We start from the raw sequence: 19,710 nt of genomic DNA, 5'->3' as shown, positions 1-19,710 counted from the left end.
TCTTTAAAGATACAGAATGTAAAACTGCTTTATTTTCACGCTCTCTCTCACGCACACATACACGAATCACTTCACTTTTCAATTCTCCATTAACATTACCAGCAATTAAGCCTAAACATCAAGAGTAGATCCCACCTCACCGAAGTTGGGGGGAAGGAATGAGATACAGATTGCCACTTTTTGCACACTAGCATCACAGATTCCATCTGCCCTCCAAATTTCAGGGAAGTGCTATTTGTGTGTCTTATCTGTAATAAGCAGAAGACGAGAACAAATGGCAGCAAAAAATAAAATGTCTGTAACTCCAAGTGAACAATCTAGATCTCTTTCCTAAGGGCTGTTATATATTCCTTGGCATTCATATGCTTGGTTGTGACTGGCAGGCACAGAGCCTTTCGAAAAAGATCTAGGCAACCTAGAACAAAATCCCTCACAATAAAAATGAAGCCATTAATTGCAAAGTGTACTGTGGGCAGCATAATATTGATGGAGGGGAGGGGAGAAGAAAAAGTTATAAACCACAGAGATGAATGCTGGTGTTCGGCCAGGTGAAAAGTCTGACTGCATCAGACTGTTGCTGGCTACCCTAAAGATTGTGGAATACCTGTGGACTGCTGAAGAGTTCCCTATATAAATACTATTAATAAAAAAGACTAATTGAAAGAAAGCCATAAAAAACCCTGGTCATTAGAGCAAACATGCCTGCACTAGTCGTATCACATCTTTAGTTTAAAAACAAAAAAAAACACAGAACTATATCTGATGATAGGAGTTAAACTCTTTATTCCATTCAGAGGCATCTGGCAAGTGGAGCTGCGTTGGGGGGCACATTACAGATGAAAAAATGATCCATACTTTGCGGATATTGAAATAATTTACAGTATTTACTTTCTAGCTATTCCCAAATACTCCAAATTACCAAATCTCAATTGAAAATAAGAACATGATTTACCACACTAAGTATAGAAATTTAAGAGAGATGACAGTATTTAAATCAGCAAATGTAAATGCATTGCCTATTTGTAAATAACTTTTATGGAAAATAATAAAGTCAAATCCTTCTCAAATGTTAAGAAAGGAAAATTGGACTTAGACTTAAGCCTCAACAAAAATTAAAATGCTATGACTTTTTATACTTCAGTAATTTCAAATTCATTGCAAGAAAAAATTCTCCTAAAGACTAGATGGTCACTGTCAAAAAAGGAAAAAAAACCCCTCATTTTTCTCTGCTAAAACTACAACATAAGTTTGTGGTTTTTAAACCAATTAGTAAAGAAGAGATGCAGGAAAAACACTTCAGACCATTTTCAAAATTATCTAATCTGTACAACAATGATCTTTGGGAAAATTATCTATGCTATGTGAAATGCCTCTATTTCAATATGAATCTAAGAGGTAGATCAACAAAATGATGAAAGGTTTTTGCTAGTTGTGCCCCTCAAATCAGTGCAGCATGGTGATTCTGATCATCTCATGCACAAAAACATCACACACAAAAAAAGGTTCGGAGGTAATAGCATGGCTCTGTAGACCACACACATACAGGCGCACACGCGCACACACACAGCAGTCTTTATGCACCATGTGTTGCCACATCTTTAAAACTGAGGTAGACTGAAGTTTATTGTAGAAACTTGAATGTGTTATATTACCACAATCATTATTCAAATTACATTCTGAAATTAAAAAATTTGGTAGCTTTCCTGTTATCCCTGCCTTTTGACAATTTCGTCTCTTCCTTTAATGGTTGGTTGCAGAATGTGCATAAATCCTGCTGCATCTATATAAGCCAGACTAGAGGTTGTTTTATATCGTTTAAAACCTTCCAAAGTGGCTTAGTGTGGCCCATAACAGCGGCTGGATATGTAAACTTAGCCTTTCCTTATCTTTAAACACGATCAAACAGTGTTTGACCTTCCCCCATCGTGGTAACTGAAAGCAGGATGATGCGACCTGCAGGAAGCAGAGACCATACAGCCTTGAAACTACTCCAGCAGATCAAGTGTTCTATCAAACTGAAGATGAAGCTTGCTCTTTGAACAGAATGGCAAAGTCCAAATGGGCTGCAAATGTTTACATGTAGCATTATTAGGTAGTGATGGTCAAAGGCACAAAGGGTTCATGCATTCAATCAAAGTAGCACAAAAATAATAAAAAAATTCAGTCTCCTAATTTTTCCCTCAACCCCAGCCTCTTGCCATCACTTCCTTGATCTGTTCCCAAAAAAGTACCGTCAAACTTTTTCATCCCATCTTAAAAGAAAAATAAACGGCATTGCTGCTATCAGAATGTTGGCATCATTCGCTATGTTTTGAACATTCACTGAATTTTTTTTTTTAAACAAATGATGGTGTTGAAACGCTCAGAAAATCTGAGGTTAGACTTTTTTTTTTTCTCCATCTTACTCCCATCAGCCAGCAGCTAGAAGTATCCTACTATAGCCCCACCCCCACCCCCACTAATTCTGTAGTACTCCTGGCTGGTGGCTGATCAAATTTTAATTTTTTTTTAAAAAAATAAAATGCTCAAGAACTATTAGCTTTATAAAGTATACAAAAAAAAGCGCAAAAAGGAACAATTTCTCATTGAGGTACTAAATGCCTGAGGTAGTTTAGTAAAATGCATATTTATCTTTTTATGCCCTGGCCAACACCATTCAACACTTCCCTTAGGTTATTCATGGCAGTGTTATGTAAAAATGCAACCAAATTTTTAAAAAAATGCCACTTGTTTAACATGGGGACTAACACTTAAACTCTTGTCAATACCCTTGCGCTAACCCTACCCCAGCCCCAATCCCACCCTCCAATTGTGTTTCTTCTTTTACAACTGGGCCTATAAGAGCAATGCCTTTTCTTTTTTTTTAAACCAGTGAACTCAGAAGAGAAAGCTTCATTAAACCAAGTTCTAAAATTGCTGGGGAATAATAAGAACAATAAAAAAGACTAACAAGTTTATGTTAAATTGTGAGAATAGAACAAAAGGGAAGTGAAGGGGTCCTTATTTTAAAGCTGGGTTTCAAAAGTTTGAGAGAGCCTAAAGAATACATTCTCAGAGACAGCGTTCAATGGTTGCCTGGTCCTCAAACAGGTGACTGGCTTGGTGAAGCTTCTGCATACAACTCCAACAGGTGTTCAAAACCTGTCTGTTACACAGTCTGTCTTTGGTCTGGCATCTGTCTCTGATGGGCCATTCCCTAAACCTTTATTTTCGTCTTGGCTGAGGCTGTCCGCTTTGCGCTGTTTTTTGCTGTTGCTGCTGCCTTCTTACCTGAGCCAGTATTTCCTGAATTTTCCTCTGGGCAAGCTGCAGGATATAAACAAAAAGATGTTGCTGTGCTGCAACGGTTCCTTGTTATATTACACTTGGTCATTTCACTGTTACTTTTGCCCTTTTCTTCCACCTGCCATGATTTGTTTGTCGTATTTACCCGTTGTCCCTCATCATACAGACAGAACCCTGCAAATCCGCGGATATCCATGGGCCATTTTTGCAGCTCGTGGCTTGGATGCGGATACACATTTTGTATCCATGCAGGGCTCTCGCGATCTCCCCACAGAAAACAGGGTGATGATGTAATGGACAGGAAGGGGACGAGGCAGACGCTCTGGCCCCAACCGCAGAAGGTGTGAGGGGCCTGGGAGGTGGAGGCGGGAACGGAACTCTGACTGCAGCATACACACACCTGAACGGAGCGGCTATCTCCCAGCCCTCAGGCTCCAGCTTGGCTTTCTGAATCATGCAGCAGCGGGCTGCAATATGTGGCAATAGCCTGCTAGGCATTCTGGGAGTTGTAGTCCCCAGCTGGCTCGGACAGAGGAGGTAAACCATAACTCCCAGATGGGAGCACGACCATGTGCTCTTGCGCAGTGAGCCAAGTGCCATTTTGAAAGAGGTGGTCTTTGTACTTTGAACTAGTGGGTGGCAAATGTGGGCGCTGTGAGGAGAGAAGTTGTTGCTGCTGTCTGTCCCAGCCGGGTCTGCGTGTGTTAGAGCCACCTGGGCTGTGTAGGGCTGAGCGGGCGGCGCTGCACACAAGGACCCAGGATTGTAGCCTCCCTGCCCGAAGAGGGGAAGGAGGGTGCAGCGGGTGACAGAGCAGGTGGTCTCTGAGGAGAAGCAGGGGACGGTGGGGAGTTGGGGGCTTGGCACAGCCCTGCGTCATTGGTGTGCAGTGACCTGTGGAGATGTTATTAGAGCCATGCAAATCTGCGGATATCCACAGAGCATTTTTGCGGATACAAATTTTGTATTCATGCAGGGCTCTACATATGGACTGTAAACTGTCTGGGCAATAATCTCTCTCTCTCTCTCTTTTTTTTTTTTTTTTAGTTATTATTGCCTTGTGTAAACTGCCTAGCACCAGGGGGCCCTGATGGGGACCCCTAGATGCTACCGTAATACAAACATAGAAAGAAAAACCACATTGAAGGAAGTATACAAAGTTTATCAAAATGTTATTCAAAAATTAGCACTTGGGGAAATTAGAAAAATGACAAACATAGGCCTTGATTAGCACTCCCCCCGTAGCTAAAGCCCCAAGTCCCAGCACCCACTGGGAGGCTGAAGATGGGAACGGAGCCATAGGGTTGAAGCCCCAAGCGTAGCTGAAACTGGGAGCGGAGCCGGGCTGAAGCCATAAGCCTCAGCACTCACTCCAGATCTAAAGCCCTGAGCCCTGGTGCTCCCGAGGGTCAGAAGCCCTCAGCTCCCCACTCCTGGCTGAAGCCCTGAGCCCCAGCGCTAAAGCACCAAGGCAGTGAAGTATTTGCTCCCCACTTTTTTGCGTGTGTTTCTCCTGCTGCCTGATTACTTCTGGTTCCAGAAGGCAACCGGTGGATCAGTAAGTCCTGAACTCTGGTGTTCGTATCTTTGAGGTTCTACTGTAGTAGCAACTATTCCTTGGGGGATCTGTGTGGTGTGTGTAAACCTAAGATTCACAGATACGTTTAGAGTTCACTCCAACTCAATAACTACTCCCATCACCGTAACCTGCTTACCTGGCATGCATAGAAATGGCCAGTTATTTTCACAACAACCTGATCATTTTCATCAGGTGTCTGGTCACGAGGGACAACAACTTCTGCACTTGTCAAATTCTGAAGCTCATTTACCTGTAAATTAAAAAAAAAAAAAAAATCAGCAAAATGCAGCCATCTTTAATTCATGAGAATTTTTTAAAAATACTTGGCTATCTGAATGTGCAAATAATGGCAAGGTAAACTCCTTCAAATGCTCTATGATGACTAAGTGAATTGCTCTAACCATTTACTGTATTAAAGATGACATCATGGGTTTAATGGAGGGTGCTCAATCCACGGTGCATAGACCTGTGAACATCACAACAGAGCAAAATGCGCACATTAAGCTACAGACAGCTGCAGACCCATCACCCTAGAAAGTTTCTACTGCATACGCACCATCTTCAAGGCCAGCTCTCTTGTATGTTTGTTCCCATGGGGATTTCTAAAGAAGGGCTAAAATCCTGACAATCCTCAACTCCCTTTGGGTCTGATGGGATAGTAGCAGTGCAGTACAAGTCACCTGCCTCTTAGTAGGTGGGGTGTACGCCTCATTATGCCACAGGATGGATCCATGCCACAGGATGGATCCATGCTGGTGAAAATTGTGCAGTTTCTTTCCAGAAGGTCAAATTAGATCACAGTGGTCCCTACTGGACTTAAAAATCTATGGAAGACTCAAGGATATTCAGTACCTCACAGAATTAATTTTTATGCAGTGGCAGCAGGTCAAAGTAAAGTAGTACCATTCCTAGAACAGGGTGAAATTCTGCACTCCACAGTCAGTGGACATCTCAACGGCGAAAGCAAAATTTTCTATTTGTGCTTCACACAGGAAAACTTTGCCCAGCAATGTTTTCATTTTCCATCCGCTTGATACATACTGGGTACGATCCTGTAAACCCTTACTCAAGCAACTGATCCTATTGAAGTCAATAGAGTTACTGGAACGAGAAAGACTTTACAGAATCTGATCTCTAATTAGGAATCTATTATTCTGAATGGAAGAACCACTGTATTTCCATTTTAAGCCCTGCAACTGACAAGCAGATCCATGCAGGTGCAGTGGTTCACCTGTGGTTTTTTAAAGAGGCAATTCTATTAAATTGACCCAACTTGAATTGCAGGCTGCAGAAAGGAAAAACCCAAAGAATGAAATAAGTTTAAATAGCATACAGGCTTGAAATTAACATGCAAAGAGTTAAAATGTGAATTAGCTAAAGAGAAGATTCTACACTTTGAATGTCCTTCAAATAGATTTCTTGTGTCCCATTATTTAGGTTTTGCTCAAGTACTTGCCGTTTTGCCTCCTTTACCAATAACTCTACCAGCAGCATAGGATGGCACTTTTATATGAGCCTCAAGTTTCACTTCTTCTTTAGGACCAAAGAAATTTTCTTCTTTAAGTTTTCCATAGATTCTCCCTTGAGCCTGCAAAAGTAATTAATATTTTTAAAGGGACAGCATCATTCTGAAATCAAGTCACCTTTTAAAAAGCAAACTAAAACCCACCCAAAGGGAAACTGACTATGTACAAATGCGCAAATCTACTATGTACAAATGCAAAAGATTTTTTCTTATCAAAGTAGTTGGTAATTTATTTTTAAATGAATGGAGTGTTCAGATTCCTAACTAGAAGATACCACAGTTAAACCCTGAAAGAAGGCTTGACAAGCAATCAATGAATATCAAGTAATGGCATAACAATGAACAACCTTCTACTGTTTTCCAGTAAAATAATCCAGCCATTTGAATTATGGTTAGAATGTCTCTCTCTAGAGGTAAAGCAGCAGTAAAGAATCAAAGGGGGAAGACAACCGTGTGCCAGATGTTATGTTTTTATTATCACCAGGGTGAACATAAAGGAGTTTATTGGTTTACGCAGTAGAAGTTTCTGAAATTCATCCTCCAGAGGATGGTGAATTCAAAGCAAAACCACATGACAAAGACTTAATTTACACCAGGTTTTACGCCTTTACATTTAATTACCAAGTAATTAAATGCAATGTATATTACTTTAGGTTAGCTCTGATTTTTCATGTGGGAGATTAAGTCTCTCAGTATAGAGATGAGTGGCACCTTGGAAGTTGTGTCACTTTAACCAACATGCATCACCCTATTGCAGTACTGGATACGTAGTAGTGGTGGGCAATAAGACAATAAAGCAGGAGGGTTTGCCCATTACAGGTGGAAAGCTGAATCTCTTACCTTTCCAATTTTCTCTGAGTTGATATATACTAATTCTAGTGGCTTGTCAAGCAACTATTTCTTTGTTCCCTGTCATTCACAGGCAATCTTGAGAAATATTAGATTACTCTTCCACACCATATGCCTTTCAACATCAGGTTGACGTTTCCCATGCTGTATCACAAAATGAGTCCAATGGGACAGTGGTGGAAAGGATCTCCAAGAGATGTATATTAAAGGTCATAGAGACTTTCCATTTACCACATTACCTCCCTCCCCTTTCTCAATCACATCAGTACACAGCAGGACTAGAACACAAAAAGTGATGGGTAGGAAAGAAATCAGGGCAGGGTTTTTTTATGTTGTTTCTACTACCCCTACATCTTAAAATGTGCCAAATAAAACCTTCTGTTCTTTTAAAACTTCAGAGACACAAAATTACGAGTCAAGTAAACTTCTCCATTGTCCATTTCCCATGAAGGTTTGTTCTACAACAGGGGAAGATAAACTTCATGAATTTGCTTTGTGCTTTAGACCACTGGTTCTCAACCGGCGGTATACATAGATTCATCTAGATATTTGTCTAATTTTACAACAGGCTACATAAAAAGCACTAGTGAAGTCAGTACAAACTAAAATGTCACACAATGATTTGTTTATACTGCTCTATACACTGAAATGTAAGTGCAATATTTATAGTCTTATCGATTTATGTTTATAATTATATGGTAAAAGTGAGTTAGTAAGCAATTTTTCAGTAATAGTGTGCTGTGACACTTCTGCATTTTTGTGTCTGATTTTTTTAAGCAAGTAGTTTTAAAGTGAGGTGAAACTTTGGGGTATTCAAGACAAATCTGACTCCTGAAAGGGGTACAGTAGTAGGGAAAGATTGAGAGGCATTGCTTTAGACTTCAATTACATTCTTTCATAACAGAGCCAAAAAGCCAGGAATCTGAAGTTACCATATCATCCTAATTTGAAAGCAGCTCATAGCTGGATAAATCCAGGACCTGTCTTCAAGATCTTAACATACAAGACTATTTAAACCCTTGTCAAACAAATTATCTAAAGAAAAAGATGTGGACTAGATTTGTCTTTGTAGGAAGAACTACCTGAGTGGAAAGACATTTAGTCTCAAACTCACAAGCACACATCAGAAGGCATGGAACTTGAGGCCCAACCGTAGAAATCATTCAATCTCGCTCTTCTGCTTGAGATTTTTCAAAGCAGTGTAAGGCATTTAAGGAAGATGTTTGACTAAATCCCCTGCACTGCTTTGAAGAAAATCTTAAGCCACTGTCACTATTACCGCCGCTTCCAGCAACTCATTTTAAAAAAAAACCAACGCAACAACTATCCATTTTTACATCGCAACTGCATAGGTAAGACAACTTCAATGTAATTAACTTACTTGCACACATCAGTAATTGACATAAAACGCATGTCTAATACAATGTGTACATGCACGTTACATTATGGTAGAATATATAGAGCAGTATAAACAAGTCATTGCCGGTATGAAATTTTACTCTGTACGGGCTTCACTAGTGCTTTTTATGTAGCCTGGTGTAAAACTAGCAAATATCTAGATGAGTTGAGGTATGCCCTTGGAAGACCTCTGCGTACCCCCAGGGTAGGCGTACCCCCAGGGTTGAGAACCACTGGTTTCAGGCATGTCTGCACATACAGTGCTGCAGCTGAACCAATGCAACTGCACTGCTACAGCACATCTGGTGAGAGCTCTCCCACTGGCACAATAAAACCACCTCTGCAAACAGCAGAAGCCATGTCAGAGGGAGACGCTCTCCTGCTGACATAGCACTGTGCACATGAGAACTTATGTTGGTGTAACTTAGGTCACTCGGGGTGGCTTATTCACACCCCTGAGCGACAAAAGTTATGCCGACGTAAGCTGTAGTGTAGATATAGCCTTAGAGCCTCTAAAGAAAGAAAATGCAGATTCTGGATCTATCGGTGGTACCAACAGTTTTGTCAGAGAGAAACCATGGCTGGGTGATATAATGGGGGACAGACTCCTCCCATTAGCTGCATCTCCTGGTGGAGTCAAGACCTTCCTTAGGAAGGACCTGATGACAATGGAGATTGGGGATCAGGGAGATCAAAAATGTCATCAGGTGTAATGTAAGTGTCTGCTCTCCCTGGAGTGCAAGGGGTCCTGTCCGCCCAAACCAATGGAGCGGTAGTGTTTACAGTTTAGTTTGCACCACAGTCAGGCAAGGCAGAGGCGATACTATCACTGGTTGAGGCTCCCAATGGTTGCCTTTTGTCAGTACCATCAGTTCCTGGTGTTTAAGCTTAGTTGCTACCGGACACACAGTTGCTACTAGATTGTGGTCTGGTACCAACCGAGCCCTGGATTTGTGGACTGTCTTGTCATGACTCAGACTTGGGACATTCTAAGTCAGGAGTGGGCAAACTTTTCGGCCTGAGGGCCACATCAGGGTATAGAAATTGTATGGTGGGCCACGAATGCCCACAAAACTGGGGGGAAGGGCTCTGGCTGGGGGTGAGGGCTGTGGGGTGAGGCCAGAAATGAGGAGTTCAGGGTGAAGGAGGGGGCTCTGGGTTGGGAGAGAGGAGAGGTGAGGGCTCTGGGGTGGGTCTGGGGACACGGGTTTTGGGGTGCAGCAGGGGGCCCCAGGCTGGGACCAATGGGTTCAAAGAGTGGGAGGGGGATCAGGGCAGGTGGTTGGGGTATGGGGGAGAGGTGTGAGGGCTCCAGCTGGAAGTGCGGGCCGGGGATGAGGGGTTTGGGGTACAAGAGGGGGCTCTGGCTGGGATCGAGGGGTTCAGAGGGTAGGAGGTGGATCAAGGCTGTGGCAGGGGATTGGGGCACTGGGGGGGCTCAGGGGTGCAGCACTTACCGCAAGTGGCTCCTGGATGCATGTCCCCCCTCCAGCTCCGAGGCGTGGCCAGGCAGCTCTGAGCGCTGCCCCGTCCGCGGGCGCCACACCTGCAGCTCTCATTGGCCAGGAACCACGGCCAATGGGAGCTAAGGGGGCAGTGCTTGCGGACAGGGCAGCGCACAGAGCCGCCTGGCCATGCCTCTGCGTACTATGTAGGAGTCAGAGGGGGGTCATGCTGGCTGCTTCCTGAGAGTCACGAGGAGTGGGGCAAGCCCCCGACCCCGCTCCCCGGCTGGAGTGGGGCAAACCCCTGACCCTGCTTCCTGGCGGGAGCTGGGGGATGGATTAAATGGTCTGATGGGCCAGATGTGGCCCACCGGCCGTAGTTTGTCCACCCCGTTCTAAGTCTGAGCAGGAAGACTTGCTTGACTCGGGCAGAGCTGTATCCGACTTCTCTGAAGTGGACTTAGAGAAGGATCTGCTCTCGTGTTTATAAGAACACTCCCTGCTTTCCTGACAAGACCCAAACAGCGGATCTGTGGGAGTAGATTCCCTAGCTGCTAAGTCAGACTTCGTGGCAGAAGGTGCACTCCTTGCTGAGCCAGGCTGACATACGGGGGCTCCCCTGGCCTGGGTCTGACTACAGCCTCATTGTTTTCTCCATTAGGTACTTCTGAAGATGAAGTTTCAGACCCTCACAAGTATGACTGGGGAAAGAGTGGCAGACACTGCTGCTTGCCATGAGGTGAGCCTCCCGGAGGCAATATTGATGGTTGTCGTGGACTGAGAAGGAGCACAGGCAAGCAGCAAAGATTTTGAAGCCCAGCGTTCTGGGCATAGTCCAGTACTTGTAATTGGAGGGGAGAATGGGGCAGAGTTCCCTAGTACAGGGAATCTATGTAATTATAAAACAAACTATAGAATAAAATTCTAAACTATTTACTATATATTTGCAGATTGAAGAATAAAGGAAGACAAAGTGCTGGACACTGGAGGTTCTGACCCAGGCGACACGGTGGAAAGAAGGAACTGGAACAGGGGTCAGTCCATTCTACCCCTTATCTCCTTGATTGTAGGCACAAAGGAAAGGAGGACACGTGCATGGACCAACAATCACTGCTTTCAAGAATTTTCCAACTCCAAGCGCATACAGTGCGTGCATGCCCACAGTGGAATATACAGAGGGACTAACACTCAAGGACAAGCATGGCTGTAAACCCATGTGAGCAAGACGGCACTGCAATGATGTGAAGTTGTGAGTGACTTTTCCGACTGCTACAGGCCTTACCTGCAAAGCAATCAGGCTGCTATATGACAGAGTGACCTATTTCAGCCTTTGATCCACTCTTACCTCGTGTTCTCCAACTGAAATTAACTTGGTATCTGCACTTATATCGTACTCACCTGTTACCCTTGCTCAAGCGGAAGGCAGCTCAACCATTTGATATGTTTAACAGAGGCAAATGATAGTTGGGGCATCCTAGCGTAATTTTAAATACAATCAGAATCATTCCACTCATCCGAAAAGCTGCCCAAAAAGGCATTTCTATCTAGAAATAATTAGTAACTTGCCATTATGGGTGTCATATGGTTATTTTTTCTTGTGTGCAATTATTATAAGGTCAAATTCTGATCACAATGAAATGATGCAAAACTTCCACTAACTTTAAGGGCTGTGGCCCTTAATATGTTTCTTTACCCACATGGTTCATGACTTTTCTTTTGGCAGGACGGGGCAGGGGGGGAGAAAATACAGGAATGATTTGACCAACATGTTTATTAGAGAGACAAGGTGGAAGAGATATCTTTTATTGGATCAATTTCTGTTGGTGAGAGAGACAAGCTTTCAAGACGCACAGGGTTCTGTGTAGCTAGAGATCTCTCTCTCTCTCTCACCAAAAGAAGTTGGTTCAATAAAAGATATTACTTCACCCACCTTGTCCTGCTAATATCCTGGGATCAACATGGCTACAATTACACTGCATACCAACAATTTATTAAAATTCTGAGTAAAATGGTGCATTCCAGTTAAGTATTTCAGTATGTTTCCTCCTACAGGGCAAAGCCCACTACAAATTGACAAATGGGATGGAAGTTTTCATACACAGTACCTTGAATTGAGCCTCCGGAGGTCCGGTGATGATAACCATTCTGAGCTTGGCATCTGGTCCTTCAGCAGGAGCTATCTGGAACACAAAGTTCAGATTAACACAGCTTCTTAGTTTTGACAGATGCCTAACTGCAAGCTAAGTTTAAGGAAGAACTTTTCCATCTCAGTAAAACTGTTCCATTCTGCCACAAGTGCAAAATCATTCATTATACCAGCAGCATTAAGCTTTGGTCATGCTAGGTTTTTTTGTTTTCTTTAAATGAATGTACTGTTATCGGAAAAAATGGCTAAGTCACAAATTTACTGCTGAAAAATCATGAGCATGAAACAAAAGGATAGCCACTCAAAAAGATCTGTAGCCCATGGTAAAATCTCATAGACAGTGTGTACATAGTATAAAGAGAGAGCTTTCCAGGGAAGGACATGGTTGAACAACCAAGATTTTTAATGTTATTCGCTACCATCAAACACATCCTAACGAGAGAGAGAGGGGGGGGGGGGGGGACATTTTTCTAACAAACTCTTCCCATTAGCAAGACTTTTCCTTGGAGGATCAGGATAAGGAAGCTCCAACCTATCTAGCTGGTAATATCCAAACAGTCCTCCAGATTGTGAGATACACAGATGTTTTTGTCTTCTGGAAAAAAAATTAAGCTCCACTAGGGCTGAGCCACAGACGCCTACAGAGTCTTCAATAGTTCATTTCATCATAGAATAAGATTTCTGTGAGTGTTGTTCCCAGACTCCAATAGCATTAAATAATTTAACCCAGCTTCTGACATTGTGGATGAATCCTTTGTTTATCACAACTGACATTTCCATTGCTGCAGCTAGTATTTCATAGCCAGTGTTGAACAGGTAATGTATTAAGCAGTACAGGACTTCATCTTTGCCAACAGCCAAGGGACATTTTTCATCTTTAACAGCTGTAGTTTAATTCAAACAAATTACTAGTCATCATGTATCACTTTTACGTAACTGTGGTTAACATAAGAACACCATACTGGATCAGACCAAAAGTCCATCTAGCCCAGTATCCTGTCTTCCCACAGTGGCCAATGCCAGGCACCCCAAAGGCAATGAACAGAACAGGTAATCATCAAGTGATCCATGCTGTGTCACTCATTCCCAGCTTCTGGCAAACAGAGGCTAAGGACACCATCCCTGCCCATCCTGGCTAATAGCCGTTGATGGACCTATCCTCTGTGAATTTAAGTTCTTTTGTGAACCCTTCTGTAGTCTTGGCCTTCACAACATGCTCTGGCAAAGAGTTCCACAGGTTGACTGTGCGTTGTGTGACGAAATACTTCCTTTGGTTTGTTTTAAACCTGCTGCCTATTCATTTCATTTGGTGGCCCCTAGTTCGTGTGTTCTGAGAAGGAGTAAAACCAGTCCTGATTTTACAGACCTCTATCATATCCCCCCTTGCCGTCTCTTTTCCAACCTGAAAAGTGCCCGTCTTATTAATCTCTCCTCAGATAGCAGCTGTTCCATACCCCTAATCATTTTTATTGCCCTTTTCTGAACCTTTTCCAATTCCAGTATAGTTAGCAAAAATTTGGTTAACAATCATTCACACTATATCCTACACTGGAGAATACAACACACACTAGCTATTTACTTTGCACATTAATTCCAGTAATCTAACTAGCTATTTTATAGCTACATACAGGTATAACTGCAGCACGTTTATTAAGCTACCAAAATAGGAAATGCGCCAACAGCAGGAACAGTCAGACCAAATCCTTGCACTTTCATAAAGTATTTAAATGGTGCCAAATTTCAAGGCACCTTTGCAGTTAGCTTACTGAACACAGCTTGAGAAGATAATTTCTGTCCAAGTTAGACTGACATCTTTGAGATTGTTTCCCTTTTGTGCAGACACTTTACATCTTATTTGTACACAGACTCGATATTTCATACCAGGGTATCCTTTTTGCCACTAACCCCTGTATTCAATGTTGGAAAAGTATTTTCTATAAAGTCTGTTTCATTTCTGTTTCATTTTCATTTTTTATTATTTTAATGCTACAATTTTTTTTTTAAACAATTTCTTTGAGGTTGCAGGTCAGAATGGAAGAGTCTAAATCTTAGACTCTTCCCTTTTATCTGTATAGCTGGAGACAAACAGCATTGGGGGCTAGAAAATAGCACTCACTATTAATATTACAGTGCCTGCAGGGGGGGACATTCAAAAGCTTCAATGTTAATTTTGTCTTTCTTATCCTTGAAATGTGTAAGTTGGAGATCTATATACACAAATGTTTTCTCTGACGTTTTAATTTAAAATTTCACAGCATCTATGAAAAACAGACGAATCCCTATACATTCCCTCCAACAGCAACATGTACATTCAAATATATTCTTGAAATCCCATTTTATGGCTGAATATTTTTATTGGATCTATAAACTTCAGCACTGCACAAAAGTAGATATTATACTGATTCAAACATATTTACATGCACACCATCCTGTACATACCTAAAACAGGTCCAGAAAGCCATATACAGAGGGATATCCCAATTCTTGCATACAAAAAATCAGATTTCTAGTTTCGCCATCTAAAAATTACTCGAGTGTTCCTTAAACTCTTAGGTAAGATTGAACAGGTTGTTTCATAATTCAGAACATACTACTTTGCTGAAATATTAGAACAAAGATTTTTAAGAAAAGCGTATGTCAAAAGTACAGGATGTTATTTTTCAGAAGTTTTAAGTGGGGCAATAAATTCAGCCCACTGTTATGGTGTGTGTTTATTTCTACACAAATAAAGAAAAATCGGGGCTCCCTGTAGCACCTCATAACCAAGATTTATGCAGCATGATTTCCGGATTATTTTTAAAAATAGGCAAATTTTCACCGTCTGGTGCAAGCCTCTCTTGCTTCTGAAAACTTAGTGACCTCCCTCCTCTTACCTGACTCCTGCTCCCCAACTCAGGGATGCTCAGTCCCTGCTCTTCCCAAATCTGATGCCTGTTGAAAGAGCACTGCAGAACAAGACAGACCCCTACCTCTCGATGTGTCTCGACCCACTGACTGCATGCACGCACCCCCACAGATTCCACAGCTGCCTGGCCCCCACATCCCTCGTTGCTGGGAAAGTGGTAATAAGTAAATTGAGAACAAGGGAATAACATTTGATTGATTTATGTGACAGAATGAGAATTTGTGGCAAGTGAAGAGCATGAATCCAGCTGCAACCAATCTTCACTTTAAAACAGATGTACTACCAATAGTTTGGTCAAAATCTCATCCCTACACAAGCCAAGCTGCAACTCTGTGGCTGTAGCAGCTGCCACTAACGCGGTGACATATACGGAAATGAGATGGGGAAAACAGCCAAAGTAATAATGGATCCACCAGCCTCATCCCTCCATGCACTGTGAAATGGGGCCTACGTGAGTCCCTGTAGAGCTGTACTCAAGCAGGAGTTCCACAACTCCTGCACACTCTCCTCAAACTTTGCACTAGGTCTTCCACATTCAGGGCTCTCTGGGTCTAGAGAGAGAGCAAGAGCGCGAGCGAGCCTGCACAGAGTTGTCAGAATTACCTTTGGACAAGAAACTTCCTACAATAAAGGATGAAGCCAGAGTGGAGGCTTGTAAAGTACTCAGACGCATCTATGCTTGTCAACAGAGATTGGAGAGGCAACATTTTCACACAAGGAAACAAAACCACCATGGTCAACACGAGAAATATAATCATTCCTTATTAGAGAATTTCAATTTGCTGTGTGAGAAAAACTCATAAAAAGAGGCTCCTTGCTAATTGTGATCAGCTATACTTCTAATATTGCTCTACAAAAGCACATTACATCATAGAGCCCAGATCGCCCTCCTTCTCGATACATTTTATAATGCATTGAATCAAACTAACTGCTTTATAGACAATGTCCCACATCAACCCCTTTGTTTTTCTTTCTCAGCTCTTCCCCAGTGGGTACCCCACAGGAAGGAATTCCCAAGTGCGCCTTTCTGGTTTCAAAGGGATTTTTTGTATTTGGGTGGTGGCAGCATCTAGCCATCCAAGGTCAGAGAGAAACTGCAACCTTGGGAGTTTAATGTAAGCCTGGAATGGCCAGTATTAATTTTTAGAATCCCTGTGGGCCTCCACTGCTGCACTCCAAGTGCCAGAGTGGGGAATCAGCCTTGACAGCCTTCGTGTCAGCACTGGTGGGAGCCCAAATAGTACCAGCACATTAATTGACAGAGCTGCATTGATGCTAACCCTACAGGTGGGCATGGGTGAGCCAGGATTGTTTTGTCTGAACTAAATCAAGCTTAATCCCTGGATTAGTTCCTCTGGTATATGCACTCGGCCTTGTCTACGTTCAGGGGTCAGCATTTGTGCAGCTAGATACACAGATTGCTGAACTGGGGCTATCCCCTGAGTGCAGACAAGGATCCAGCAGCTTCTGGTTCTTTTAGCTATCATGTCAGTTAAACCCGGTGATAAACAACAGGTTCAGCCACAGGAGCCTAGCATACACAGCACGGATTTTCAACCACCAGTACTTCAGAGTGGAGCCACCAGAACTTAATATCTCAGACTGATCCTTATTGGGCACCCGGAGACAAAGCACAGTAGTGAAAGGTTTTCCTTACTTATTTGTTATTAAAAGAGAAAATTCAGAGGTACTGTTTTTTGCCTTAACAATATGGCAAGAAAGTATTTAACACATCATTAAGGCTTGACTAAAGGCTTTTTCTAAGTTGAGACCACCAGGGTAGCTTTCTTTATAGCTTATATTTCACACCTCAAGAGAGGTTTGAAAACATTAGGATTCTAATTATTTTATCTCTCCAGTATTTAAAGCTTAATTTATAAACAAATATACCATTTATCACATAACTCAATGTGGGGAGTGCAGGGAAGGAGAGAATACAGATTCACTTGAATGTTATTTGTGAAAACTTGCTGCAAGTATCATGTGGAATAGACAGAAATCTTGTCAAGTTAATAGTACCTTAATAGATGCACCTGCAAAACGAGAAAGTTGTTTGATGTGCTGTCCCTGCTTGCCAATAATGGCTCCTACCGCCAAGGCTGGGATGAACAGATGAACAGTTTCAGACTCGGGCTGTTGCTGTGGAGAAGGAGGAAAGAAATAATATGTCATGAATGTTTTTGAACATTATGAATCGGACTGACAGGAAAGAGGTATGGAGCACACATGCAGGGAAATGAGAGAAATCTTTGATGCCCTGTAAAGTTTAAATGTTTAATGAAGATCATGAAATCCAATCTTACATTAAAGAACAATTCAAGTCCAAGATGATTCTTTCAGTCTTAAAAAAAAAAAAGTTGTGATTTTAACATTTCCACTTTAAGACCGTAATTGAGAGATTTTTTTTAAAGGGATGTCTCATTTTTGCCTATCATCTCTACTTTCCTGTTTTTCCAGTTTATGACTGGGCAGATTAGATGGTTGCAAGTGTGCAAAACTAAATGGACTGAAGGTTAAATAAGTGAACTATTTCTAGATTTCCTTTTTGTTTAATTTTGAAGGTAAATTACACTGACCTTGACACGTAAATTGCATAACAAGCCTTAGAGTTACATACATTTTACAGCTTCTTTTGCGTAGGAGTGATCTGGAATGATAAATAACCAACTTTAAAACTGCCAATGAGCCCTCGTGTGTAAGATTATGTAACAGTTGGAGTCTTGGCAGCGGTCCCAAAACAGTAAATTAAATGCAAGGTTAAGAGTTTCTAAATTAAATGCAAGGTTAAGAGTTTCTAAAATCACAAGGACCATCCCATCTCACCACAGGATATCAGACATGAGCAACACACCTCAAAGAACAACAGTTATGAAAGGTAGATAAGCATTTTTTCTTCAACTGCTTGCTCATGTTGATTCCATTCTAGGTGACTCACAAGCAGTGTCAATGGAAGTAGGCTCAGAGTTCACGGTCTTTCAGCTTGCAGCACTGCTCTGCCAAAGCCAGCGTCATCTTGAGCTTGTTGGGTAAGCGCATAATGAGAGAAGAATGTGTGGACAGACGACCAAGTAGCAGCCCTACAGATCTCTTGGATTGCTACCTGTACCAGGAAGGCCGCTGATGATGCTTGTGCCCTAGTCGAGTGTGCCATCACGATTGCTGGCGGAGGCACCTTCACCAGCTCATAACAGTAACGGATGCAGGCTGTAATCCAGGATGAAATCCTCCAAGCAGATAATGGGCGATCTTTCATTTTGTCTGCCACGGCAATGAACAACTCAGATGACTTACAGAATGGCTTTGTTCTACCTAAATAGAAGGCCAGTGCCCTCCTGACATCCAGGGTGTGTAGCCTGTGTTCCTCATCTGATGTATGAGGCTTTGGAAAGAAGATGGGTAAGTATATGTCCTAGCCAATATGAAACTAGGAAATTACCTTGGGCAGAAACGCTGGGTGCGGTCGCAACTGGACTTTATCCTGGAAGAACAATGTATAGGTCTGAAACATCAGAGACCAGGGTCAGCGACGGGGACGGGGCTGAGAAGGGAACTCTCTCCAACACCGACCCTGGATCCACCCACCAATTCAGGGACTTCCAGATATGCTCTGGCACCCTGACTACCTGGTCTAGGTCGTGACTGTTTGGGATGTACACCAAGGCCAGCCACGCTTGCAGAGGCCAAAGATGGAGCCAGGCATGACTGACCATGTGGCCCAAAAACTGCAGGCAGGTGAGAACCATGGTCTGAAAACGCACTTCTGGAAGAAAGGCTCTGGCTCACGTGGGGTCGAGAATTGCCCCATTGAACTCTACTCATTGCACCACCCTTAAGGTGGATTTTTTCTCATTTATTAACAGGCCCAGGTTGCAGAAGGTGGAACACACCAGATCAAGGCTCCTCTGCACTTGTTCCCGAGACCTGCCCTTGATGAGCCAGTCGTCAAGATATGGGAAGACCTGGACCCCTCAATGTCTCACGTAAGCAGCCACTGGTACCATACATTTTGTGAACACCCTCGGGGCCGATGAGAGGCCAAAGGGCAGAATCGAAAATGGCATTCACCCACTATGAAATGAAGGAAAAGCCTGTGACCTTGGAATATGGAGATATGGAAATAAGCATCCTTCAAGTCGAGGGCCGTGTACCTGTCTCCCGGATCCAGGGAAGGGATGACGGAAGCCAGGGACACCATGTGAAACTTCAACTTTCTGAGAGACTTGTTGAGGTAACGCAGATCCAGAATCATAGAATATCAGGGTTGGAAGGGACCCAGGAGATCATCTAGTCCAACCTCCTGCTCAAAGCAGGACCAATCCCCAACTAAATCATCCCAGGCAGGGCTTTGTCAAGCCTGATCTTAAAAACCTCAAAGGAAGGAGATTCCATCACCTCCCTAGGTAACCCATTCCAGTGCTTCACCACCCTCCCTGTGAAAAAGTTTTTCCTAATATCCAACCTAGCACCCGCCCCCCCGCAACTTGAGACCATTACTCCTTGTTCTGTCATCTGGTACCATTGAGAATAGTCTAGATCCATCCTCTTTGGAAACCACTTTCAGGTAGTTGAAAGCAGCTA

The 19,710-nt window shown here is 42.7% G+C and overlaps 1 protein-coding gene across 1 annotated transcript in view; it reads right to left on the bottom strand.

Annotated features, from left to right (window-relative positions):
* Positions 1-763: 763 nt before the first annotated feature.
* Positions 764-19,710, bottom strand: part of IGF2BP3 (insulin like growth factor 2 mRNA binding protein 3) — a 168,619-nt gene continuing 149,672 nt past the window's right edge. The window contains exons 13-17 of the mRNA XM_084618393.1: positions 17,152-17,271; positions 12,187-12,261; positions 6,321-6,452; positions 5,001-5,114; positions 764-3,306 (exon numbers count right to left, since the gene is read on the bottom strand). Of these exons, the coding sequence (XP_084474519.1) occupies positions 3,205-3,306; positions 5,001-5,114; positions 6,321-6,452; positions 12,187-12,261; positions 17,152-17,271 (543 nt within the window). The 3' untranslated portion in view covers positions 764-3,204. The remainder of the gene's footprint in view (positions 3,307-5,000; positions 5,115-6,320; positions 6,453-12,186; positions 12,262-17,151; positions 17,272-19,710) is intronic.

This window comes from Lepidochelys olivacea (genome assembly GCF_965140295.1).
Source record: "Lepidochelys olivacea isolate rLepOli2 genome assembly, chromosome: 2".
Lineage (NCBI taxonomy): Eukaryota > Metazoa > Chordata > Testudines > Cheloniidae > Lepidochelys > Lepidochelys olivacea.
The sequence above is the reverse complement of the archived record's forward strand: the minus strand, read 5'-3'. Positions and strand labels throughout refer to the sequence as shown.